Source organism: Ambystoma mexicanum, chromosome 2p (genome assembly GCF_040938575.1).
Source record: "Ambystoma mexicanum isolate Mex_15411 chromosome 2p, UKY_AmexF1_1, whole genome shotgun sequence".
NCBI classification, from domain to species: Eukaryota; Metazoa; Chordata; class Amphibia; order Caudata; family Ambystomatidae; genus Ambystoma; species Ambystoma mexicanum.
The window spans coordinates 1,131,354,095-1,131,382,074 of NC_090923.1; the positions used below are offsets into that span (position 1 = coordinate 1,131,354,095).

The window sequence follows — 27,980 nt, forward strand, 5'->3', positions numbered from 1 at the left end:
CAAATCGGGCACTCTTCGCAGTATTTAGTTACTTCACTGTACACCCCTGGCCAAAAGAACCTTTTTAACAATTTCTCTTGAGTCTTTTCCCTTCCCAGATGTCCGCCTACCACGTCATCGTGAGCTGAACTTAACACAATTGACCTAAAACTTTTAGGCACCAGTAATTGTTCCAATTCCCCTCTACTTGAATCGTTAGTTACGCAATGTATCAAGCCTTTCTTGTTTTTGAACCAGGGATATCCTGTTCCAATATCCTGGACAGGTACGGCTCGTTCTCTCACATTTTTCAGAGTAGGATCTGTTAACAGTTCACTTCGAAATTACTATGCTGTCCTCTGGTAACCATTCTATCATTCCAATGCATTTGTTCCCTTCTTCCCATTGTCGTTTAACTTCTCTAACCTCTTTCCGGGTTTTCTTTATATGGTTGGGAACGCCTGGTTCAATCTCGCTCTGTGCATATGGTGATGGCTTCGTTTACACACTCTCCAAAGGTCGGTAAGTCAGTACCCAATAACACCTGGGGTGGCAAGTGAGGCATTATGGCAACTCTCATTCTGGAATTTATCCCATTAACTTCTAGGTCTACTTCCTTAGAAGGATACTTTTTAGTGTCCCCATGTACACATCTTATTTGAATAGGTTGTCTTCCCACCCCTTCTACCCCACTTACTTCCGGCCTTATGGCTGTTTGTTCACTTCCGGAATCAAGAAGGCCGTCTTGGAGTGGCGTCCACTCGGACTTCCACTAGATAAGGCTCCCTTCGTCTCTGGAATTCTCTGGCCTGAGCACATCCAATTTCCATCGGCTCTGGCTTAGGTCTTCTCAGGCAGAACCGGGCTATATGTCCCCATTCACCACAGTCAAAGCACTGAGGTTGCCTATTCGGGGAGGGCCAGGCTGTCATATGGTTTTCCGGGCGGCTGTTCTTGACTTCCGGGACTGGAGTTCCTCGAGGTGCTGGTCTATGTACATCCAATGGAGCCAACCTGGTGGGGCCGGCCTCTTGGAAAGCCGTAGCAATGTCAATGGCCTCTGATAAAGTGGGCCGGTGGTGTTGACGTACCCACCGTTGCATAGAAGTGGGTAGAGCATCCACAAACTTTTGTAGCTTAACTTTGTCCATGATTTCTTGAACAGTGCTAGCCGTTGGTTTTAGCCATTTATCACTTAAGTCGTGTATTCTATAATACAATTGCCTGGGGGTCTCTCCGTTGCGCAGATGGGTCTCTCTTAGCCTAACCCTGTAGGCTTCCTCGTCTACCCCCATCCTTTCCAGTATGGTTTTCTTAATCTCTGCATACGTGGCATCGCCTGCAGGGTTAGCAGCCTGGTAGGCTCCTTGCATGGATCCAGTCAAGAGGGGAGCAATGAAGTGGCCCCATTTATCCACTGGCCACTGGGAATTTCTGGCTACTCTTTCAAAATGTGTAAAGAAGTACCCTGGGTCTTCTCCTGGCTGGAATTTCTGTAACACGTTGGTAGGGCTATGGAAGCTCCTCTGGTGGCTGTCATCGTTTCGGCAATCTGTTTAATGACATCTTGATTAGCCGCTTGGATTTGTAGCGCTTGTTGTAAGGCTTGTCTGTCTGCCTGAGCCTGGTGGGTCTGCACGAGCCTGGTGGGTCTGCACCTGTAACGATTGCTGAAGTTGTTGCTGTCCGTCCGTGAGAGCCTTGATGAGAACCTCCATGCCGTTTACAATCCCACCGCTGCCACCAAATTGTGACAGACCACTCAGACCAGGTAGATAAGTTTAACAAAAATCAGTCTTTATTGACTACTTTAAGAAAATGAAAAAAAAGGAAATAATATTCATTCAAGTATCAGTTCTCTTTCCAGCCGAGATAACTCTGATCGGGTTTCCGTGAGTGTAAGGCTGAAATCTCCGTCTAGTCTTCGTAAGCCCACTGATATGGACTTGTGGACTCCTCGCTTCCAAATCGATTCTGAAATGAGAAAGAGAACTCCCAATCAGTCCTTTGTCTCTCTTTGCTTTATATAGGGGCTGGCCACTCTTGACCCAATCAGGACTCTCCTTCTGTCCTAGGATATAAAAACCCTCCCAAGCCCCGCCCCCTTCCTTCCGTGCTCCCAGTCGCCATGATGTCTCTCCGCCATGTGCCCCGAGGTGAAGATTGGGATTTTTATAGTCAGAAGACCCTGGCTTTGGTAAGGATAAAGACTTTCTAATATCCTTCTTTTTGTTCTCTTGTCTCTGTTTTACGAGTGTGAGGTTATACGGTTCTTTTGCTTCTCTTTGTTCCGTTCCCCGTTTGTGCTGTTTTGGCCCAACATCCTCTCCCCGTTGGTCGTTCGTACTGCGGACCACGCGGCACACTTCGGCAGACCCTTGTTCCGTTTTATCGACTGTGTCGTGGTTACCGCGTCCCTTACCCGTAGGTTCCTCGCCATTTCTCAACCCCGCTACAGGCCGTGCGTAAGGGTTTCTGCTATCTGTATTCAGGCAACACAATTCGCGGATGGCACCCAGGTCTGCCTCTGACCACAATTGACTGCTTCCTTCAGTGACTTCCTCCTCCTCCTTTCGGCTTGTACATTCAGGTTCGGGTTTTGTTTTTCGAGTGTCCGTCTCACTGCTTCCCGCGGGCCCCTCCGTTGTTTCCGGGTATTTGGTGTTCGCATGGCGTCCCATGGCCTCTGATGCAGTCAGGCTGTTAGAATTATTATTATTATTATAGTACCTACCCATTACCCCTTGCAGGCTAAGTAAATGATATTGCAATATTTCTCTCCACTTAAAGAGCAATGTTAGCAATGCTAAAGTAGGAGACGCAGAGCATGACATTTACATACTGTGAAGGCAACATGAAGCAAGAAACAGACAACAGATTCACATTTCTTAATAAAATACTTTAGTGGTCTTTATTTATCAGGATAGAGTAATGCCTAACTTGCCCTGAGCTAAGATGGGATTTCCTTACCTAAGGAAACTAGGGCCAGTCTGTGTCATTAACTTCAACTCAAAAACCTGTCTGTGTCCAAAACCTAAGCTTGCCCTCACAGCTAAAGCTATGCAATTTGTAGGGATGTCAGCACTAAAGGAAACAGTTTTCAAAGTAAAGTTCTGAACTTCTTCCAGCTCTGGATTGTTTTCACCTTTCCAAACTTCAAAATAGTTCCAAAATGTCTCGGGGTTTCCTTCCCCAAGTTCAACACAGTTCCAACATATCTCAGGGCTTCCTTCCCCAGGATCAACGCAGTTCACAGAAACCTTGGGGTTCCCTTCCCCAACAGCAACACAATTCACAGACAGCTCAGGGTTCTCTTCCCCAAGCAGGCAGCTCCTCCAAAAGAACTGCTATGAGCCTCTTGACTTGTAAAAAGGTTTCCAATGTAACTTTTCTATCCTCTGGGCTCTTTACTAGTTCAAACCAATGCTTTCTTTCACTTCAGCAATTATCATGCAGCATAGTCATTGTATTGTGGCTTCTTTAGTTCTTTCTCCAGTAGGGGCTACTCGGCCTAGGAGCAGTTGTCAGACCATACGGTCCACCCATTACAGGCCACGCAATCGATAACCTGTAGTCCTTTGTGAGGCTCTTGGTTTTCTTTGATTCTTTCCGAAATAACTCAGGACTATCAGCGTGTGTAATGCTTTCTTTGGCAACTTGTATCAAATGTCAATATTCAATTCTACTTTTCTTTACGAGCCTCCTGGGTTTGCCACCTCATGTTTCTGGTTCTTCTGACCTCTGCGCTAGCATTTGGTTTAGACTTTCCATGTGCATATTCACATTTCAAACATTCTATCCTGCATCTTGCCAACACAGGTTTCCTCTCTGAACCTGTGTCAGTGATCCACATTCACTGTTGCTTTCACAATGACAGTCTCTTGGCTTTGCCACAACTTGTATTCAGGTCACTCTCTCACTCTATGGTGTAAATCCTTTTCACACTTTGCTTGCTTTCTCAATATCCATGCAAGTTCATCAACTTAACGCTTGCTTTTCTTCTTAATTCAATGGCGCTTATTATGAGCGTTCACTTTGTACATCAAATGCCTTTGAAGAGGTTTTCAATGCGTTCACTATTGTACATCATTCTCTTTTCACTCGTTAAGTATTTTCACATGATTTCCTTATCTTGTCTACATTCAGTATTCAATTAATCTTGGCACCTTTCAAAAAGGTACTTTGTAGTGGGTTCAGTATTCAGTATTCAATATTCTTCCCTTAGGGCTCCAAACCCCACTCTTAGGAGTTTTAGTTGAATCGCTACTTGCAAATGTCCAATTCCTGCTCTGGAGCACCCTGTTATGAGTGTTCCCTCCCTCACACTCGCTGGTACTCGGAATTTCCTCCGGGCATCTCCGCAGTCTTCTCCGACTACCACTTTCCTCAACGGTTAAGTGTCATGGGGACTCCAGCGAGCAGCACTCACTACTGGGAAACCTCGCTGTAGTGGCCCGCAGTGTTTGGTAGTATTCCGTTTTGCCCAGCTCCAGCTGGGAACATGCGGCCCAGGTAATTGCAGGGAATCTTGCCCTCTCATGGCCTGCTCGGATCGCTGCACCTCTCTCCCCCCTTGGCAACACACAGCATCCTCTCTGCTGACCCTGCTCCAGCCTGCTCCTCGCAGCTGCCTCCTTCTCACCAGGCAGGTTCCCTCTTCTCCTCTCTCGGTCTACCATTTTGAAGTCCCAACCCCCCCTATCACCCTTTTTACACAAACACTGGGCCGAGGAAGGAGGTGACTGAGAGTAACCAGAGTAACTCTCGCACATCGTACTGGACATGTGTCGTTAATCGGGTCAGGCAAAGTCAGGCACTTTACACTAAGTGCATACACCTGATACCAGGTAGGTCTCCTCACATGAATAAAAGGCAACACCTAAAGACACACTCGGAACAAGGGGTAACACGCGTATGAGCAGAACTTCCGGGATGAAGGCACACCTACTGGAGAAGAGCAATGGACCAAGGGACGAAAGCAGCGGGGCGAAAACCCCACGGGTTCCCTAATAGAGGTCATTGCCTCTGACAAACCGCGAAAGACACGTGGAGAAGGCCAGATCCCACAAGTGAAGATTGCATTGTGTTTCCAGGATGCTAGCGACCCTCCCTGATGAACCGCAGAGTTGGGGAGGCGAGGTCAAGCCTCTGGTACTAACCTTGAGTCGTGAATTGAAATGTCATCGTCACCCAGTCTAAGGTGTGCCTGCCCATCCATCCCCAGTTAGTAAGTCCATTGGGGGAATCCAAAATCCTCTATGGGATATGTTCTAGAGCCAAGTGGGCCTTGTCCTGGCACCTCTGGGGCACCAGGCTGATGAAAAAAGCCAAACCATGCGGAATGCTGAGTCTATCAGCCTTCCAGGCCCATTATGCACGTACATCGTGCACAGGGCGTGGCAGGGTGTGCCCAGCAGCATCTTGTATTAGGAAGGGCAGGGCGTGCCCAGCCAGACTGTCTGTGGGCGTGGCTGCAGTCCAGGGTATTTAAGCCCCGCCTCTGATCTAGTCCATGCTTCGTGTTACTTTGCCTTGCAACCTGACGCTCACTGCGATCCTGCCTGCAGACATCTTCCCGTCTACCATAGAAGTCAAGAAGCCTGCAATCACGTACCTTGAGACCCTCAGTTATCCTCGCCGAAAAGAGCGGAGAAACCCAGAAACCTGCAAGCCTGCAATTACTCACCCGCGAATCCATCACCTCGTCACGACTGCTACGCTGAGAAAGAAAAGAAGAGAAAGCACCTTTTGAAGGCACGAGCAATCCCTAGTTCGCTCACGCTCACATCGGACGCTTCATTTACCTGCTGCTCGTGTGCTCTGAATACCGCTGCGTTGACATCTGCATACGGCGACTCATTTCCACTCATTGTAGTCGTCTCTGCACATCGCATTGCAGCCCCGGAACCGCATCAGCACCTAAAAGGAGGAAAGAGACAAAGTGAGCACGGGGACAAACATCCCCATCAACGAACAACCCTAAAAACAGATACTAAGGACATTAAGAATCCACAAAATACTCACCGGAGCACAAATACTTACCGGACTGCTACAAAAGGGGAACAGGTCACCATTAAGGACTACGCCGCAGCTGACCTGGGCCAGTCCTCACCAGGAACCAGTGAAGTAACTGCTTCATGGAAGATTAGCGCCCCTGCAAGAACAGCAGGACGGAGAGCCCATCATTGCAAAACAGGTGAGCCACTCAGCTTCCCCATCCACAAGGGGTATGAACTGAAGGGAACGGGAGGGGGGTTTAAGATCGCCCTAGAAATGTCAAAACCCAACCCCCTTTCCTGTCTACATAGGAACAGACCCAGAGAGGTTGTACTGGACTATCCAAGTCGGGGAACCAGAGGGAGGTGGTCCAACACCCAGAAGCAAGGGACCAGCAGCAGAAGACACCCCGCAGAGATCAGGTGAGCGTAACATGGAAATATAAAAACAAGAAAGAAGCACACACATCCGGTGAGTTGGCAAGCGATCTGAGGGACCTGTGTGTGTTAAAGCAAATGAAGTAGCAGCATTATATCACAAGTAAAGGCTGCATGCATGAGGATGAGGCACAAGGAAAGGCACACCCGTTAATGAACTTTGAAGTAAAAGGCAGCTTTGAGATCAGTGATACTAAGTAACAGAGTGGTCCGACGAAAGGAAGTAGCTCATTTGAAAGTCTCTGTGAAAGGTACATTGTTTGAAGTCAAAAAGCGAAAGTGAATTAAGCGTGAACTTTGAGTGGTAGTGGTCCTGCGGTGGTCTGTAAAGGGAGCCATGCACATTCGAAAGCCTTCGACATCCGGCAAAGGGGTTGAGCCGATTGAGGGAGACACAAAGAATTATAAGCTTAGGGAAGGGAGCCTCCAGCAAGTTTGTGTTGAACTGTGATGTGAGAGGCAGAGAGGGACCTTTTGTGAACTTTAAGTTGGAATACGATTTTGAAAGTTAAGAAAGAGACTTAAACGTGGGAGGCCAGGCGGACCTCAATCCACGGTTCGGAATGGCTTAGAATGTCAGAAACCGAGCCAGGGCGTGCCATCCTGCCTACAAGGACAGCTTTCCTCCGTGAGTTTTAACGTGAGGAGGAGACCTGGTTCAACTACCTTTATTCTTTTGAACACTGATTTTTCCTTTGCAAACATTTTTACCTTTTAAACTTTTTGTACAAGAGGATAGGGTAGGCATTAGGTTTTTGTTAGCATAGGCCATTTTGCTTTGACAGATTTCACTAGGACTGTTTTATCGTTTGATGGTCAAGACTACTCCCATCTTAGTTATAGGGCAAAATAGGAGTTTTTCCAACCCCAACAGTTTCAATAAAGGTTTTACAAATTGTATCCATTGTGTCAGTGTCATACTTGTGATACCATGCCTTCGCTACACAACCCAAATCTACTCACCTGATATCTGCACATTGGACTAATATCCCTAATGAACACCCCCAAGTGCCATCTAGGACACTGGCGCTTGAAGTTTTGCCAGGAGTAGCATGGGCCATAAGCACCAAGAAACTAGTAAAGTTCAAACTAGATCCTTGATTCTCCTACTATAGATAATGAGTGAATGGGACTTGTCTGTCCAAACAAGGAGAACTCTGTGCAAAGTTGACGTTCTCCACCTTTCACCAGCCTGCACTCCATATGTCAGTAGTCTGCATCAGTTGGCTCTCCAGATGTTTTGAACTACAACTCCCATAATGACCAGCCAGAATACTCAATGGTAAGAGATCATGGGAATTGTAGTTCAAAACTTCTGGTGAGCAACAGGTTCAGACCCCTGCCATAGTTTATCTTAACAAATGGTCCAATACATCCAGACCCAGATAAATAATAACTTTTCTGCTTTAGTGTGGAAAACAGTGCTCCAGATAAGATTTGGAAGTGGGAGTATTTTACTCCCTAATTTTTAAAGTTAGACGTTAAATGATTTGTTAGGGAGTACAAATGTAAATCCAGTTCCCAATGGGCGTATTCTTTTAATAAACGTGTAAAAATATGTTTGAACTGAAAAACGGAAAAGATTTTCTAATAATTTCTTTGCACCTAGTTATTCATGCACATTAAAAGATACATGTTCCCTTCTTTCGATCACGCAGCTATAATAGTTGTTTCCTCCTGTGGTCCCATGTGCACTATTGGTCCAAAGATATCTGTGGAGCTGTGCGAGTGAAAGCAGGGTCACAATGTTCTATGTGCCCATTTCCTATTTTTTGTTGGGGAGTATTTTTACTCCCTATTTTTATTTTTTGGGAGTAGTGGCACATTTTTAGGGAGTAAAAGTGGGTGATACACCCCTTATCTGAAGGGCTGGTGGAAACCATTATTTTGGTTTAAGAATGGCGGGGCTGTAAGGAAATTGGGTATGAGAACTTGTTAGTAGCGTGAAAAGTGAGCTGGATGTGCAGAGTGGCAAAGCATATACTGAAAGACTGTGTGGCATACAAACCTTAATATTGTGTCAAAGGACACATCAACATTAAATCATGTCTCCCCTCTCTTACCTGCAGATTGATAGGGATTATTATTCTTCCTTTAGGTTAATTTTATTCTCTGGGACTTGCCATTCTGAAAGACAGCACTACACCAATTGAGCTATTCGACCAAAGACTAAAGAGGAATTGGTGTTTTCCTTTCCAGTCATACAAAGACCAGACATTAAACAGGATGGGGAGGATGTGTGGCAAGCCCGATGGGAATAACTTCTCTTTATTTGCCTTTATATAACAGATTTTCCCCTCTGCAGTGTGACAGGGATTATATAATTGTATTGACACTCTAATAAGTATAGGGGAAACGAGGAAGATGCCACTGTACAGAATAACTAGCAAGGGACGGCAGTGCCCATCAATTCAAATTTCATTCGACAAAATCTTAGATAGTCTACCACAAAAAGATGATAATGCCGATGAAAACTGAACCCATTACACACAATCATTTTATGTAATATTATGACCATATGATAATCTATTATCATAGGAGGCGTGCTCATCAAAAATAAAACATTGGGTGAGTTTTAAGTTTTCGTGCATCAGCCTTCCAATGCAAGGAGGGTGGAAATCCAGAAGCTTTGGGTTGGTATTGTTCTAGCACAACAGTTGTGATCAAAATGCCCATGCCTTTACTCTAGCAGGTTGATGGAGCGAGAATTGAGAAACTGGTGATGATATTATAATACTTGTTTTGTAAATTTTGGAGTGGTCTGCAAGAAGTGAACCATTTCTTAGAGGATGTCCAGCATTAACTAAGTTTAATTTCGAATACAGGCCTCCACTGTTCATCATTGGAGGCGACCTAAATGCTAATGGCAAGCCTAGCTTTATTCTTGCATTTCTTTTTGAGTGGCAGTATGAGAATGAAGATCTGATCAGAGGTTCCCAAAAGACAGACAGGGAAGGTCATCTTATTTGAGCTATTGAATTGGAATGTTCCTTAAAGATAATGTGTGGTCATACTAACTGTGATTCACCTGGACTACCCCTAGTTAATCACATGGGGAGGTCCCCTATTATAGATTACTAGCTGTTCCCGGCATAACGTACGCCCTTCTAGCATATCTTAAAGGTGAATATTGGTCGGTAATTCATAGGGTCACTTCTGTCCCCCTTCTTATATATCGGAATTACCACTGATCACTTCCAGGAAGGGAGTGTAGGTCCCTGTGACATTTTAATGGTTATTAAAAAGGCTAATCGTATCGGATGGCATGAGAGGTATGAGCGGTATTAGAACAGTAACTAAGTTCCATCAATCAAGTGGGCCTCTATGATTTGTCTGTGAAGAGAAGTGGGGGTGTAAAGAAGTAACTTGAAATTATTCTGAATGTTTGCGATAGTGGAAGGTGAAGGTGACTGTAGAGCTGTGTTCATTCTGTTTGTTGAGTGGGTGCACTTTGTCATTTGGACAACAGAAGGCGACCTAACACTGAGAAATTGCATCAGCCGTGTATGGAAACCGGTACACCCCATTTCGGCACCGCTGGTTTGGTGTGACCAGTTCGGCGTGGCCAGTTCGGCGACGGGATATTTTGGGGCTGGGACGTTTTGGCGCGCCAGCATGTGCCTATGCTGGGTGTTATTTCCCCTGTAAAAATGCAGGGTGACATTTTCTCAGCTTCCGATGGATGCCTTATGTCTCAGTGATGGCTGTTGCATGACACTGTTTGAAAGGTGTTTAAACAGTTTGCATGATAACAATATTGTATGAGCATACGTAGCTAAAAGGTCAAACGGCAGGCGTGGAACACTAGGTCCATTAAATGCACAATTCCCTGCCTCCTAAACACACTGGACTCCAGTGTTGCTTGCAAGTTATACAAGCACTTGTCATCTTTAGATCTTTTTTTGTGGACGTGCTGGGCTACAATCGGGCTGTGAAAAAAACATTGATAGTCCCACACCTCCCTCCTGAACCCCTCCTCGCAGCATTCGTATTCTTCCTTCGCGTAGCACAAGCACAGCCGCTCTCCCTGATGTCTCCATTTCGGTGCATGACATTTCTTTGCCGCTCTCCATTCCCGAGCAGGACATTTCTGTGCGGTTCTCCATTCCGGAGCAGGACATTTCTCTGCGACCAGTTCGGCGCGGGCTGCCGTGCTGAACCGGCTCCTGCGCCAAACCGGCCGCGCCAAATCGGCTTGCGCCGAACCGGCCGCGCCGAAATGTCCTGCTCCGTATGGAAACATACCTAAGCGTTATATATGTATAGATTATTTTTAATTGGGATACGCCATTGGTTTCATATCATTGATATGCATGTCGAAAGGAGGATGGAGTGCAACCAGAACTCGCTCCTTTGACACTGAAGCCAACATGGTTAATTAATAAGTCTGTTATCACTAGGGAGCGGCGGGGGGCATTTTTCACTCATCAGTCTACTGTGGGATACTGCCCTACAGGAAGAAAAACTGAAATTCTAGCGAATATCTGTAAATCTGAAATGCTTTTTCCCTATAGAAGAATGACATTGTTGGCACCTTTGAGGTATTAAAAAGTAAGGTATATGAAGGGGTTAAATTGAGGCCTAGGAACTGGCGTAAAGAATAATATTAGGGGAGGGGCTGGCTCACAAAGTAGAATGGAGAAAAGTGATCAGCTGGCACCCATGAAGCTGTGGGGGAAATGCCTGCGATTTTATAATTAGACTCTAGTACTAAGTGGCAATTGCCCAGGCCAAAGAGCAGGCTAGCAAGTGCCTTTGGCATGAACTACAGCTAAGTCTAAGGATTATCACTTGTGTTGGGCCATTAGTTCTTACTGACAAAGCAATGGTGAAAGAATTGGTCACATCACAGCCACAATCCCTCCAGAAGATTGGATCTCCTTTTTAAACAAACTCTACAATCCTGATGGTTTGTTCCATAACTGTCAACCTGCATGGTACTATGGAATCCCACTTAATAATTCAGTTGAACTCGGCTTTGTGGAACGCGTTACAGAGATTGTTAGGACCCAGAATGCCAGCACAGTGCTGGCACCTGATTGAATTTATCCAAAGAAAGTCCAGAGTTGTCAGTGAATTTATTTATCTCCATATTCGTTACCTGGAGGATACCAAGCTCCTTGACCAAAGGTACCTTTCTCCCAATTTTCAAAAGGTGGAGCAGAACATTACTATTCTTGGTCAGTAACGCTAATAGGTAACAACGAATGTGATGAGCACAATTCCCTCATTACATCTGGAGGAATGGTGCCGGATGAAATGCTTACTATCCGGTGCTGTGGATTTCATCAGCATTTAGGCACGACTGAGCAATGTCTTAATTTCATGTTAATCCCTTAAAAATATTCAAGGAAGAGAGATGGGACATTAGGGCTAACATTAATGGATCTGTCCCCTGCTTTCAATTGCATGGCCAGATGCGTATTGTCGGAGATCCAGAATGTGCTTAGTTTGGATGGGGCTCTATTGAGATTCATCTTGCAAATTAATTGCACTACTCAAGGTGTGGTTGGGTATGATTGCGATAGGCAAATTGCAAGCTTTTATTTCCAACTATCCATGTCGAAAGGCAGGAATGCCTGCTTGTCCACATGTTATTTTGACTCCATATTAATGAACTCAGAACCATCAGATAGAGGCTGCTATAGATATTCCAGCTGTGTGAGGAAAGATGCCTTTCTGTACTCATCGCCCATATCCTGCTAGCGCTGCAGAAGCTTGTTTCCATTTATGCTAAGTTCATGGAGCTTAGTAAATTGACCTGTAACATTGCTACATTCACTTTAATGTAGATGTGCCAGTGTTTTAAATTGTTTGAATAGCCCATCTTCCAGAGTGGTGGAAAACTAGAAGTGGTAAAGTGTTAGGACTATTTGGTTTTGAGGTTCAATGATAATTTACTATGGAAAGAATGTAGGGAGTTAGACTTGAGTAGGGTAATGGGGGTATTCTGCAGTTGTGCAGGCACTGAAAGGGACACAGCCCTGCCATGGCCCTTCAGGCCAAGACCCCTGGCATAATTGGAACAGGAAGGGGGAATGATCCTTGCAAAGAGGTCGAATTACTGGACATCAGGTTCTTAAAATGGTCCTTGTTTGGTTGCACTGTCGACCACAAAATAATGATTCTTTTTGGAAATATGACTGACGTGGGAGTGAATGCACTAAATGCGCCTGTTAAACTGTGGTGAACAATCTGGCATAACCCACCTGTATTTCTGACCAGCAATATATACTGGGCAACATGGTTGCCCACCAGGTGAGAGCAAACATTATATGATTGAAGCACATCATAAAGTCATTGGAATGGATTGGCTGTTTTCAGTTATACAAGGAAAGGCATACGTGTAGCCTGGCAGACAAGACATTTGTGGGCCATGTTGCGAAGCAGCCCTTTTTGGAGGGGACATTTGTTAACGCAAGAAACTTTAATTCCTTAATTGCCTCCAAAGCATGCCATTGCTGGTGTGACAAAGTCCCCTATCTGAACGTCGCTGGGAGCAGAGGAGGACCACCGTGACTGGCCGTGCACTAAGACAGGGGGTAATAAGAGGGATGCACACCCACCTAGCACCCCCTTAGATACACAGGACCACCAAGGGGGTAAACAGATTGGCACTCATAACCCCACCCCCATACTCATGTTAGGGAACACCCAAAGGGAAAGGGGATGGCTAAACCAATTTAGAAAACTCTGACTCATAAAGTTGACACGCTAGGAAAGACTTTCAAGCGCTCTAGCCAGACCAACACTGGCAACATGGAAATTGTAGACTCTAGCTTTAATGGGAGAATGCTGTCATCCTTCATAAGAACTGCCTTGCGAGAAAATCCATTCTTCTCCCCGACGACAGTGAAAACATTCCATATTGGGGCATGCACTTGCATGTTTCGCAGAGGACCCGCAAAAAATGAGGTTCACCCAAACACGGGAGAAGTAGGCAGCCCAAGCAAGAAAGTGAACAGACTCTATTACTTTGAATTCACTAGTGCTGCAGGGATTGCACGTCTGCAAACACCCTGCAGGGATTGTACGTCTGCAAACACCCTGCACCAAAAAGTAATATCATCATGCAACTCTCCTGACTTACCAGAGTATTTGCTGACTCCATACCCAGAAGCGGATAAATCCATGAGACCCAGATTGGCCCAAGCAAGAGCAGCATACTCCAAGGGGGAGGAAAGGGAACACCACACACGTTCATGCCCACACTAACATCCAAGAGCGTAGCGGGGCCTTCGGTAATCTTAGGCCAGCTCCCTTCCAGACTACCTGACCACCGCTACGAAGTCCATTATGTGTTAATACTGACTTCTGCAATTGTATGCGCTCTCCACTCTTGCTTCTCCACTCTTTTTGACTGCTTACTCTCTTTTCTCTCCTCCTTTCCCTTCTCCCTTTTCCTTTCTCCCCCCCTTACTTTCTTCTATGCACTTACTCTATCAGAATTGTCCCTGGACCTAATATGATAGCAACCTCGTCTGTTTCCTCCACCCTCCCATTACTGTTTTTTTCCTCCCCACCATCCCTCCAGCACTATCCGAAATGTCGTCAGGCCTAGTATGATAGTCGCTTGTTTTGTTCCTCCCCTCCCTTTATGCACCCCTCTCCCTCACCTTTTGTTTTTCTACGGCTCTACCAGAAATGTCGTCAGGCCTAGTACGGTAGTCGCCTGTCTGTTTCCATTTCCTTCCCACTCTCCCCATCCCTTCCTTATCTATGTCTTAGCTCGAGTATGATAGTTAATTTCACATCCTTACTGTTCATGGCCTGTAAGAATGTGGTTGTATTTTCCCTTGTTCCCTCCCTTGCCTTGAAGCGCTTTGAAACACATTGTGTATAGGCACTATATAAATAAACAATCATATCATATCATTCATAAGATAGCACAGTCCTAGACACACAGGTGTCCTCATGCACCACCTAGAGAAGGGGGAGCTGTACTATTAAAAAAAAAAAAGCCAGTTTAGTTTTGGAGGGTGGGAGTTTGAGTAGGAGTTGGAGGATGTCATTTGGCAGAGAGTGGCAAGAGCAAGGAGTACTAGCAAGAACGCAGAAGGAGAGGGATATAAGTTGGAGGGAGTGTCTTGAGTTGGAGGAAAATAGAGGTATCATCAGAGGGAGAGGGGTTGTGCGGATGGTGAAGGAGACTCCATACTATCTAGAAACAGAGTGTATGGCGGTTGGATGAAAGGAACCTTTGGAAAACCAGCAGATGAAGAGGTGGAAGGAGGAAGAAGCCCTTAACATCAATGTCAGAGAAACAGAATCTGGAGTGGGAGATACCATATTTGTACCTGGGGAGATAATAGGTACCCCTTTTAGAAAGAGAGAGGGGTGGTGGTCCTGGAAGACTTGGAAGATCCAGGGCAGAAACCAGATAAGGTGTGAGTATGAGAGAGTGTTGTTTTACGGAGAGTCCCGATGCTTAGTCTAGAGTTGGTCAGAGGAGGAGGTGCCCTTGGGCCCAGAACCTTAGAGCAGTGAGGTGCTCAACTGAAAGAAAGTGCCAGAGGTCCTGCCCCAAGTGCCTGGGGCAGTGGGTCCATGCTGGGCAAACTCACCCAGTTCCTCGACTTCCTGGAGGACATTTGCAGACTTGTCCAAGCCCAGAATACACCAGCCGCAGAAGGCCTGTCTTTGTGCTCCTCCCCCCACAAAACCCACAACTCAAAAGACCAAGACTAGGGTCATTGTATGGCCATTAAAGCAGGGGTGAAAAGACCTTCTTTTGGCTGTACTATTTTAAAGGAGACTTTTCTTTATGATCTGCGACTAAAGACCCTTTTATATTTCCTTTTCTTTATTTTTGTGAACGTAAACCATCTTTTGATGGAAACTATCCTTGTGTCAGTCTATTGTGTATCCCACCATTCGTCCTGTCACAGTGGTGAAAAATATTCGGATTATGGAAAAGCTGGCCCTATAGGAGGAGGTTTATGCTCGCGTGGCTGGCCAGTTATAGACCAAACACCTGCTGACTTCTCTCTGTGCTTGTGATTCTAAAGTCCCAGGTACACCTATGCACAGTGGTTTGCTCCCAGTCTGCAGTACTTTTTCCCAGCTCTAAAGATGTTAAATTTTAAGCAACGCTGGGAAATTTATATATTAATTCAAGCTGCTATTGACACAGGCATTGGCTATGTTTTGAAATCTATCCTTTATGTTTTGAAATGGATCCTTTAAAAGAAGGAACAGTGTTTTATAAGTACAATGTTTGCTATATATATATATATAATCTTAATTCTATTTAGAAATGTGTGCATGTTTTGTACTGTTATGTATTGTTTGATATGTAAGTGAGTTGGAAGGCCATTTATTTGACATGCTTATCAACAGATAGCTAGTAATGTCCCTAAGTACACATTTTAAATTGTTTTTTTAACATATTTATACTTTAATTTTCTTCAAATCATTTTCGTCAACACTTTATTTATATATTGAAAAATGTTGTCAAAGGTTTCTCTTTAAAATTGGAAAGGTTAACCTAAAATAAGTCATAATAAATCAGTAGTTTTCCTACTTGTCATTAAATGATCTTGATAAACATGTTACACAATAGAAACATGCTCACTGTTAGAAATCCAGAATGAATACATTATTTAGTTCAGAACTCGTATAACACAGACAACCCATAGAATTAACACTGGTCACTAAGAGCATTTGTTTAGTTGGTGCTTTGTCAAGAGAACACAACACCTCTGGTCACTGGCACAGGAGCTCTATTCTGCAGGTAAACATCAAATAGTTCTGTCTTCTTCTGCGCTCACCTGGAGTAGGAACCAGAAATGTGTTGACTCTTCGCCATTGTCTGCCCCTTGGAACCCCATTCACCTTCTGTACAAGCCCGCGTATGTTGCGGTTGCCTAATCTCTAATGGGATCGTGTTTGGGGATAGCGCTGTGGACCTGCCTCTGATCAGTCTATCAAGTCAGAGTCTTCTTCCCCCTTTTCTATCTTATGAGCTTGCCATGGTCCTTATAGTTGTGGCCTAGGGGACTACACTATACTTCTTTATCATGAAACACTTGTGTATAGGCGCGTTACAAATGCCATATCATATCATATCATTGCATGCCCAGTGAGGGTAGCCTTCCTTCTCCTTCTTGGCATCTATCTTATATCCCTCAGTTTCAGAATCAGTATCCCAAGATGAATATCAACCATGCGATCTGGAGGAAGAAAACAAGGAGGCCAATGACATGACAGGCCCTCGTGGAGTGAAAAGCTACCAGGATCAAGTGTGACGTTTGCAAACGCACACACCACAAGCAGGGGGTCATCTGTGCTTAAATGCACATCTTTGATTGAGATTATCAGGGTCCAGTCACACTAAATCCATGCTCAATCACATTCTCTGTTTCCTCATCTAAGTTTCTAATCTGACCCACTCTTTCCTTTTCTCCAATCACAGGCCTTACCTCACATGCGCATCAATTATAAGATGAGCGTATCAAAGCAGAAAGACTTAAGTGGCGAGAATACACCACAAAGGATGGCTCAAGGTGCCTCACTTCAGAGTGACTAGTTTGGGTCAAACAACAACATCTCCAAGTGTAGACTGCTGTGCGGGAGCATATTTGAGCTTAGGTTGTCCTTTCATGGTTTGTTATTTCCGCACAGACAGCTGTAAATTAATAACATTTTTGCACATGTGTTCCATTGTACCAGCACAGACTGGTACCTTACAGTATTGTATAGTTTAGGGGTAAAAATGTCAAATTGCCAGCTACCAACCAGGCATAAAACATCACTTGCCACTTCTATTATGCACATGTACACAGCAAACTATTTCTTACTCCCTAAAAAATGATTATCACTTGCCAATGGCTAGTGGTGAGCGCAAATTTGAGGTCTGGTTACTATAGCTCATTTCACCGATTTCTGTATTTCTGACTGCTGTAAGGAAGTTTATTGGCATTTATTTCTTCTCATCTACCAGCAAAGTATTCAACAAAATACTTTATTTATTTATTTGGATTTATAAAGCGCCTGCAGCCCAGGGGCATTGTGGCGCTGTTACAGGATTCTTATCTTGGACGAACAAACATTTTTACATAGTGAATCAACTAACAAATTAACTTATCTAGGATGAGACAAACAGTATAAATAGTGAGACAGCCATTTTTCATAGTGAGATGGTACAAATACTTGTTCCGGCAAGCAAGCAGTGGTAGCGGTACATTTCAGCTGTGTACTTATGAATGAGACATTCGGAAGCCGGTGCTGGGCTAGTGGAAAAGTTGTGTTTTAAGTGCCTTGTGGAAAAGAGTGATGGAGGGCTCGTCCCTGTGGGCAGGTGGGAGTGCATTCCAATTCTTGGGAGCTAAAACGGCAAAGCTGGATCCACCTGCTTTGAGTCTTTTGTATGTTGGAATCGCTAGCTGGTTGCATTTTGGGTTAGTTTCGGTCTGTTTGAGGTGGATCTGTGGATGGTTTCTGATAGGTATAGCAGAGCCGTTTGGGAAAGGCAGGAGTGAGTGATGGAGAGGGCTTCAAGAGAATGCGCTCTCTCACTGGGAGCCAGTGGGCGTTTTGTCTAGCCGGGGAGATGTGCTCTCTCTTGGGAATGCTAAGGGCTGCTCTTATAGCATTGTTTTGTGTGGTTTGTAGTTTAGTCATGTTTTGGAAGATGTGCCTAGGAATAGGATGTTGCAGTATTCTAGTCTCGCTCCCACGGTGGCTCTTGTTATGGCTAGGCAGTTTTTGGGAGAAAGGTGGGGTTTGAAGGCGTTTATGATCTTGCTGGTTAGTCCCGCAGAGAAAGCGATCGCGTTCACTTGACTGACATGGAGAGTGTGGAGTCTAAGTATACCCCTAATGTTTTGGCAGCTGCTGCGGTGGTGATAGTGGTATTGTCAATTTAGAAGGATGCGTATTTGCTGTCCGGTTTGCTGAGGACTTGTTTGGGGCCAACCAGTAGCATTTCTGTCTCGTCTCCATTGAGACAAAACCCATTTGCCTCCATCCAGGCCTGGATGATGGCGTAGATCTTGTTCATTGTGGCTGCATCTTGTTAGTAAGAACCAGTGAGTGGGAGAAGAACCTGGATATCATCGCCATAGTTCGTGTAAGCTATGCCGTGATCATCGAGGTCGTTGAAGAGAGGAAGGGTGAAAATGATGTAGAGTGTGGGTGAGGTGCAGGATTCCTGGGGGACTCCGCAGTGGATCGGGGTGGGGTTAGCGCAGTTCTGGTCAGAGAATACTCTGAAGAGTCTACCTTCGACGAAGAAGGTGATCCAGGAGGTGGCTTGTTGGGAGAAATGTGCTGCGTCTTTTAGGTGTTTGCAGAGAGTCTTGTGATCCACAAGATCGAAAGCAGTGGACAGGTCTAAGAATAGGAGCAGAGACCGTTTTCCTTCATCCATAATTTGCTGTAGCTGCTTTTCTAGGTCAAGTAGGGCGGTTTCAGTCCAGTGGCGTAGCCGGAAGCCTGATTGCCTTTTGCTTAAGATATTGTTGTCTTCCAGGTAGTGTTGAATCTGTTGGTATGCCGCTTTATCTAGTATCTTTAGCAGAAAGGGGATGGTGGTTATTGGTCTGTAGTCGTTAGGTTGGTCTGGATCGAGTGATGTTTTTTCAGAAGCGGGCGTACCCATGATTCTATCAGGGAGGGAGTGACGAGACCTGAGGAAAGTGAGGCATTGATAAATGCTGTGAGTAATGGGGCTAGAGGTTCTGTGCAATCTTTAATGAGAGCCGCAGGGCAGGTGTCCCCTTTGCAGGACGAAGGTTTGATTCCTTTCATGAGGGCTATGACTTCTGTTTCAGTAACTTCTCTGAATGAGAAAGGTTGGCTATCTTTTTTGACAGGGTGGTGGTTTGCGGCTGGATGTGTGGTGGTTTTAGGTAGGGCATTGAGGTGGCCTTTTATTTTTCCTTGGAGGGTGTTTATTTTGTTTAACATGGCTTTTTGAAAGTTGTTGGAACATGCTTTGTCCTTTACTGTTTCTTGGGTGTTAGTTGACGGGGCCGCCAGCTCTTTATAGATGGAAAAACGGTTCCTTTGATTCCGACTTAGCGTTGGCTATTCTGGAATTGAAGGATGAGGATTTGGCTAAGGTGATTTCCTTTTTGTATTGTGAGGCAAGAGTTTTGTAGGCCTCCAAAGAGGTAGAAGATGGGTTGGATTTCCAGGTGGAGAGCGCCAACCGCTTCTTAGCACTAAGGTCTAGTAATTCTTGCGTGAAACATGAGTTAGAATGTTTCCTGTTTTTTGCTTTTTTCATCGTTAAGGGCGCGATTGAGTCCAGGGCTGTTTGTAAGGTTGTGTTGTACAGGTCTGCTAGCGCTATGAGATCTGTGCTGAATGGGGGTTTTAGTGCAGGGGATGCCTTAAGGAGAGGGATTAGCCTTTCCTTGGTGAGGAGCTTGAAGGATCTGGCCTGGTTTGGTAGTTTTTGGCTTGATTTCTGTGGGAATTTGGAAATGTATAAGGTGGTGGTCGGTCCATGGGCAGGGGGTTTTGGAGCTGATGTACACAGCACAGTTGTGGTCAGCTATCCAATCCAGAGTGCACCCTTTGAAATGGGTGGGGTCAGTAACTCTTTGGATGAAGCCCATGTCAAGGAGTGCTTTTTCGAGGGCTTTGCTCTGTTTGTCCTTGGGGTCTTTGAGGCCTAGGTTAAAGTTGCCTAGGAGGATAGTTTTGGAATTATATTTTAGGCTCTCCCCCACCTGGTGAAGGAGATTGGCTTGGAAGTCTAGAATTGGGCCAGGAGGGTGGTAGATGACGTGAATGGTGATGGTTTCATTGGGAGATAGGGCGAGTTTGATGGTTAGCAAGACGTGAGTTTGTCTATGGATGAGCTGATTTGTCTGAAGGTGAATGAGTCTTTAGCAATGAGCGCTACAACACCTCCTTTGTTGGAGGTTCTGTCCTTGTGAAACAGGGTGTAGACACGTGGGAGTGCAAGGCTGATGGAGGGGCCTGAGGCTGCATGTAACCAGGTTTCTGTTAGGGTGAGGATGTCGAGATCAAGATCAGTGAGCAGGTCGTGAATATCAGTGGCGTGGGCTGGGAGAGAACGAGCGTTGATCATAGCGCAATTGAGTTGAGTTGAGGGGGGTTTGGGGTGGGAGAAATTTCTTGGTGAAATCTTGAGTGGTGATGGGTGGATCTATTGGTTTGTGCATGGTGGTGGGTGGCAGGATATATGGGTTCGGTTTGGTAGTCCTCGGTCTGTGTCCAGAGCGGATACCCAATAGTTGGTTTCTCAGCAGTGTGGGCCTAGGGTGTGCATTAAACATGCTGAGGTGCTTGTGGTAGGAGTGACAGCTGTCTGGTGGGGCGTTGGGGGGCGCAGGTGCCTTGTCTGGGTGGGCGGTGGTGAAGTTGTATGGGGTGGGAGACACAGAAGAAGGAAGGCAGAAATAGCGTGGGGGGTATTCTTGCAATGTGTGAGGCGGTTTGTTTACAGTTGGCTGGTGTGTAGGGCGAGCGCGGCTGTCTGGGATGCTAGGTGCGTAGGGGGAAGTGTTGTCGACTGGCATGGTGAACGCGTGTGAGAAGCAGGAATGGGCAGTGGGCAGTTGGGTAGTCAATTGCAGGCAATATGCAGATCATCGCAAGCAATAACAGGTTTAAAGAATAGCAGGCAGTATGGTACTCCGCAGCACCAGTGGCAGGCAGGCAGGATGCAAGTTTAAGACAACATTAGCAGTATGGTGCTTAGCAGTATAAGTATCTGCTAGCGGTAAAGGTGACAGGGGCAGGCACAATGCAATTTATACACAATAGTAGGCATTATGGTGCTCACCCGTGTCACAACAGGCAAGATGCAAGCTAACACAACAGGGGGCAAGTTGGTGTTCAGCAATACCAGTGTTAAGGCAGGCACATTGCAATTTCTACACAATAGTAGGCATTCTGGTGCTCAACAGCACCCGTGTCACGACAGGCAAGATTACACAACAGGGGGCAATATGGTGTTCAGCAATACCAGTGTTAAGGCAGGCACAATGCAATTTTTACACAATAGTAGGCATTATGGTGCTCAACAGCACCCGTCTGACAACAGGCAATATGCAAGATTACACAACGGTGGCAATATGGTGTTCAGCAATACCAGTGTTAAGGCAGGCACAATGCCATTTGTACACAATAGTAGGCATTATGGTGCTCAGCAGCACCTGTGTCATGGCAGGCAAGATGCAAGATTACAAAACAGGGGGCAATATGGTGTTCAGCAATACCAGTGTTAAGGCAGGCACAATGCAATTTTTACACAATAGTGTCAAGGTGCTCAGCAAGACGCCGGGTCACAGCAGGCAAGATGTAATCTTTTCTAACAGTGTGTATTATTGTACCTCTGTAGCTCAGTGCATCGTTTTTATCAGTGAATAATTGCAGGGTTTGAAGTATAGTGCCTCTCTCTGATAGAGCCTCCCTTATATATCTTGAAGGGCAAATAATGAGGAACTCCCAAAAATCCAGCATAGAGCGTGCTCTAAAAACTGAACGTTTTCAAGCATCCTTCCCTGAGACAGATGTGAGGGATGACTGGTGTGGATTTTCCTTGCCTGGGTTGAAAACTGAGTGAAGGGAATGATGGGCAGGCATTCCTTAATGCCGGGATCAGGGAATTTGTTTTTTTGCACAATATGTCTCATTGATGTCTGCAACAACACCCAACAGTAATGTTTTATACTGATGCTCTGCTCTTAACTCAGGTGTGGCTGTTATGCCCAGGGCCAGATTGAACATGAAGATCAAATTGAAGAATGTCTTTGTCATGTACTTCCTCGTCTCTATACTTGGACTTCTGTACGCCCTGATGCAGCTCGGTAAGTACTGGGGAGGTTGGTGGGACTGCTGCTCTTTAGTTAAGGCTGCAGATGCTTTGGCCCTTGCATCCAAGAGACTATTTCAATAACACTGCCAGCGTCACCTCTGGGGGTCACAGCATTCACTCCATTGATAAGAGTATCTTGTGGAGACTCTACCGTGTGTAAAGCACATGTTCCACTTCCTTCAGGCATGCTGTCTCATAAAACTACCCATAAGCAGCTAGTCAAGTCTACCGTGACCATTCCACTGGGACCCTCTCACCCCTCTTGTCATGTAGGTCCTTCTAGCTTGAGCATTCTCCTATAAAAAACCTATCACAGATTTAGACACCAACAGTGTTAAGTAGCTTTATCTAATTGAGTGGCTTAACAATCAAAATCCGTGATGAAAGACAACATCTTTAGTGATTTCTAAAAATATACATTTCCCACAAACCAAAAAGGATTTTACTAGAAAATTAAATTTGTATTAAACACCCTTCTAATTTTTGCACAGATATGGGTTAGATATGGGTTAGAACATAAAATACAGAGAAATACAACAGATTGGTGGTACTGGTGGATGGGTAGTATTAAGTGAAATCGGGCGGGTCGGCGAATAATGTGTGTGATTGTGTTTGTGTGTCTGCTTGTGAGGGGGTGGGGGTAAGAGAATAAAGGCTAAGGCGGGGAGGGGGCAGGAGAAGAAACTGGGTATCGGGGGTGAAATCATTTTATGCTGCAGGCACAGAGAGAAGGGAGATTTATTAAGAAAACACAAGGAGGGGGCAAAGGGGTTCCAAAATGGCAGACATGCCAGATATGGACTTGACTCAGCCCTCTAATTCCTAAGCAGACACAGGTGAACCTAAGTCTCACAAGTTTCTCGTTCTTCCTCACCTGAAGTATCAGTGCTTGACTCGGAGGCCCCCTTAGACTGAGAAGCTTTGGGTTTCTTCTTCCTTCCTGAGCGCTGACCAGCGAAGAGGTAAGGTCTGCCCCTGGAGGAAGCCACTCTGTCCGCCTAGTAAACGGCAAGACCTGGGGCCTCATTACGAGGTGGGCGGTAAGGGATTACCGGCACCGGTAAGGGCACCGGTGCCAGTAATCCCTTACTGCCCTACTACGAGTTCCCTTTCCAGGTCCTTCCTTAACGCCTGGTTTTTTCAGGCGTTAAGGACGGGATCCGCAAAGGGACTCAAGAGCTAATAACAGTACCGCAATTTGTGGTACCATTATTAGCGCCTTCCCCATTCCCATTGAGCCCTATGGGGGATCAAATGGGAATGGGGAATGGCCCTGGTGAATGGGGAATTACCGGTCACGCCAACCTTGGAATGGACCGGTAATTGCTCCATTCACCAGGGAGGAGTCGGAACGTGTTTGGAGGCAGCCATGGCGCTAATAGCTACCTCCAACCTCGTAATGAGGCCCCTAGTGTTTCTCCGGGTGCAGTCCTCAACGGGGGAAAAACCAGCTGGTACAAAACAAAACCCGGGTCGTGTGACAAGGATAGAATGAATGCAGGAAGAGCGGAATAGGCAAGTTCTGCAAATAGTTCTTCCAGTAAACCGAGCTGTGTAAACACACCGAAGCAGGAGCAAGCAGAATGGCAGGCAGAGAGAGGAATAAATACGTGCTCTCCTGCAAGCACAGAAAGGAAGCAGAACAAGGATAGGTGAAGGCCAGGAAGAGCAAGGAAAGACAAAGAGTGTAGGCAAGGGGAAGAAAGAAAAAACTAGCGTCTTAACCCACAGAGATGAGCACAGGGTAGCAACGCGTCCGCGCATTGGCCGTTCTGTAATTATCCAGAAAGTAAGAACGCCATGTTGGAAAAACAACTAGACCGTAGTCAGAGGAAAGAAGGAAACGTGATGGCATGTTTAATGGAAGTGTCTCCAGGCATGCCAAACCTTCCAATCCTGTCGTGTCATGACACTAAGAGCAGCAACCAATCACAGCCTTGCCCTAATATGAATGTACAGGTGCAAACATTTAGCAAAATCCCAATCCTGTCGGATGAGGGAGAGAACTATAGAAACCAGAGTCCAGCCATTCAGGGTGAACTGTGTTTGGTGAGAGGAATGTAGAATTGTTTGGAGTTAGGCGGCTGTGGAAAACAGTTGGAGAAGACAACTAGAATTTAGAGGCAGTTGGCAAAAAAGGAAGACCGCAGAGAGGGAAACAGGAGAGACCTGAAAATAGAGAGGGAAGACTTGTGAGTGGGTATTAAAATGCAAGCGCATGCAGACTGGAAAGGGTACTATAACGGATGAGGTAGTAACATTAGGTGGCAGAAGTAACGTTGAGGAAAAGATGAGAAGTCTGAATACTGTTAAAACAATAGAAGTGGTAACATCAGGGAAAGGCGTAGTTGTAATTGAAAGGAAGGGGGTGATAACATTGAGTGGCAGAGTGTTTTTGGTTTGGGGATTGCAGAGCATCGGGTGCTGAATGTGGTATAAAAGAAGTGGTGCCTAGAGTTCAGGGCAGGACATAAGTTGTAGAGGTGGTACCATTGGATGGCAGAAGTAGTATTGAGGTGGATGTGGGGAGTACATTGGACAAGTCCTTACATTATGTGCTGAAAGTCGTAGCAGGGAGGAAGGAGCATTAAGAGGAGTGGGTAGTATTAAGTTGATGCAGGTGATATGATATGATAGTTTATTTATATAGCACAATGTGTTTCAACGCGCTTCAAGGCAAGGGAGGGAACAAGGGAAAAAACAATGACATTCTTACAGGCCATGAACAGTAAGGATGTGAAATTAACTATCATACTCGGCCTGACGACATTTCAGATAGTGCAAGAGCTAAGACATAGATAAGGAAGGGAGGTCGAGAGTGGGAAGGAAATGGAAACAGACAGGCGACTACCGTACTAGGCCTGACGACATTTCTGGTAAAGCCAGAAAAAAACAAGAGGTGAGGGAGAGAGGTGCAGAAAGGTAAGGAACAAAACAAGCGACTATCATACTAGGCCTGACAACATTTCAGATAGTGCTGGAGGAGGGGTGGAGAGGAAAAAAACAGTAAGGGGAGGGAGGAGGAGACAGACGAGGTTGCTGTCATACTAGGTCCAGGGACAATTCTGATAGAGTAAGTGCATAGAAGAAAGTAAGGGGAGGAGATAGGAAAAGGGAGAAGGGAAAGGAGGGGAGAATAGAGAGTTAGCAGTCAAAAAGAGTGGAGAAGCAAGAGGGGAGAGTGAATACAATTGCTGAAGTCAGTAGTAACACATAATGTTGCAAGCCAAACAGGAATTGCCCTTTTCTTTGTTTGCCCTTTGCTGAGGACGCCCAGGCGAGAGACACCCTTGATCTAATAGTTAAGAGCAGGAAGGAAGAGGCAGGGCTAAGAAGGTGGGTGGTGCTTGCTAAGTGGTGAAAAAGAGCGGCAGGCAGGAAGTCACCAGGTGGGCGGGGCTTAGGCCAGGTGACCTAGATCTACTTGAACCTGCTCCCCATCTGCAAAGGAAAAGAGGCTGGAGGGCTCCTTAAGTAGGGAAAAAGAGTGGCAAACAGGAAGGCACCAGGTGTAGCAGAGGCTTAGTGTGTAGCTAAGGGGCAGGTGATAAGAGCAGGTGCTCTGCATGGTACGCAGGTGGAAGAGGTGGTATAAAAAGGAAGTGCAGGAGAGTTTAAAACAGGAATGGTAAGATCACAATGGGACCGTGGTACTGAGGAGGAAAAGAGTGCAGACATAACAGAAGAAATGTCTTAGGAAAACTAGAAAGTTATATCTGGAAGGTTATAGAGGGCCATGTCAGTCTCAAGTGGGCACAGATAGTGGGAGGATAAATCAGAGTGGGACAGACAGAGTACTGCAGGGTGTAGAGAGGGGAGACAGGCCAGATTCTGAGGAACATACACCCGAGCCTGGGAACCAGGTACCGCTGCATGTCTCTCTCTCTGTTGCTCCAAGCAAACTCATAAGTTGCCTCACTACTTAAAAGTATTGCTGGTGAGCCTTGGCTAGGCTATCTTGGGGGTCTGGATCACTGGGTAGCCTACAACTAGTACCAACAAATGAGATGGTTCGGAATCCCTAAACCGGCAACCCCTGAGGAGCTATCCAGGCAGAAGTGACAATCTCCCTGAACTTTCATGTCCCACAACATCAGGAAGAACTTTAGTAACTGAAAGGTTAGAGAGACTTAACCAAGATTGGGGACTTCAACTGTCTTTGTTGTTGTATTTATGAATGTATTGGTGTTTAGACACTGAGGAGAAGGGAGCCTATCCTTTTATTTTCTATATGGTTAAACACAAAGGTTTGTTGAGTTTATCACGCTATTGCACTTTTTAGTTAAATGAAATACGTTTGAACCAATATTCTGTCTTACTGTACTTCTTGGTCACAGTTTGTGACACACGTGTCTGGGCAGTGGGCATCATCTCTTTAAGCAGCCTTGTCAGTGGGATGTCTAAAAAAAATAAAATAAAAGATACTGTAGCCATGATGAAGTCTCATTTTATCTTCTGATGCTGAATAAGGCTCTAACCTAGTTCAGAGCAAAGGCCAAACTGAAATGGCTTTACAACTTTGCCTGCAAGGTTTTCAAGAAACTCCACCCCATGCTGAAAGTCAGTGATTTGCTTCTGGGTAAACTGACTTGTCTCTGCCGTAAGGGTTAGTCCTGCCTGTACACTTCAGGCCAGCCGTACCTAGATGTGTTCAAAGTAAAAGTTATGTTCTGGCCCAAACAATATGCAAAATTATTCATAGCACTCTGTTCCAACCCAGCCACTACATGGTTTTTTGGGTCCTTGAATGCATCAAGGCATTTTAATTTCATAGAACAATTCTTATTGCTACAGGTGTGTTATTTACATAGAACAACAGAGCAGAATTTCATGACCAAAGTTTAAGTTCACAAAACATTGTCCTAAATTAGTTTTCACGTGAAACAGAAAATACACTATTGCAGATTAATCGCCAGATGTTAGTTCTGAGTTTGGTTTACAACCCCAAGGCCAGATTGTGTACCATATTGAAAAAGTCAATAGCATAGAGATTTACGGTTCAGGAATTGGACCGGAGTCCTGCTACCTTCCTTCTCTTTCTGTCTGAAGTCTGTGCCAAATAGATTAAGCTCATCCATTGCCCCATACCTCACAAAAATACCTGAACCAGTTACCACCAATTCTTGCCTAGTAAATCCTGTTCATGGACACATGATATCCTATTATTCATAAGTATTCTTTGAAAACGGGAAAACAGAAATTGATGGAGCCTACCAGGCTTGAAGATGACTGTGATTCTTGCGGCTCCGTAGCAGGCTCCCTTCTTGGGGCAGATTCCCTGCACATGAGTGGTGGCCTAGCATCTCATTTGGGCATAAAGTAGTTTGAGATTGTTATTGAGGTCCGCTACAATTGCAGATCTCTATTGGAGGTCCCAGACTTGGGACTTCGATTGTGATGGCTCAAGATGAATGATATGCGCTGCAGGGGCTGCATCAAAGTGAGAGTCTGGAGCAGGTTTGGTTTCGGTTTGAGCAGTGGGAGATGTCGGTGAGCCGATTCCGAGCTTGGTGGTGTACTGGCACCACTGAGATGGTCCCATGGCAGAAAAGTAGCTTTGGGGGTGACAGGTACTTGGTGAAGTCCACTACAGCTGGTCTCGGGAAGGGATTGGCACGGAGGGAAAGGGAATATTAGATCTGCTGTAACTGCAGACTGACAGATGTATTGTACAGAAATACCACTCGCCTGCTTCTCTGGATTTGTGTTAGCTTGAGACCCAGGCCATCCCAGGCCCAGAGCTGCTCCGCACTCTACCTTTCCTCTCTTGT

General features: G+C 45.6%; 1 protein-coding gene across 1 annotated transcript in view; it reads left to right on the forward strand.

Annotated features, from left to right (window-relative positions):
* The window catches only part of B3GAT3 (beta-1,3-glucuronyltransferase 3), a 295,818-nt gene that overhangs the window by 18,635 nt on the left and 249,203 nt on the right, over positions 1-27,980 (forward strand). The window contains exon 2 of the mRNA XM_069645186.1: positions 22,088-22,201. Coding sequence (XP_069501287.1) covers positions 22,099-22,201 — 103 coding nt within the window. The 5' untranslated portion in view covers positions 22,088-22,098. The remainder of the gene's footprint in view (positions 1-22,087; positions 22,202-27,980) is intronic.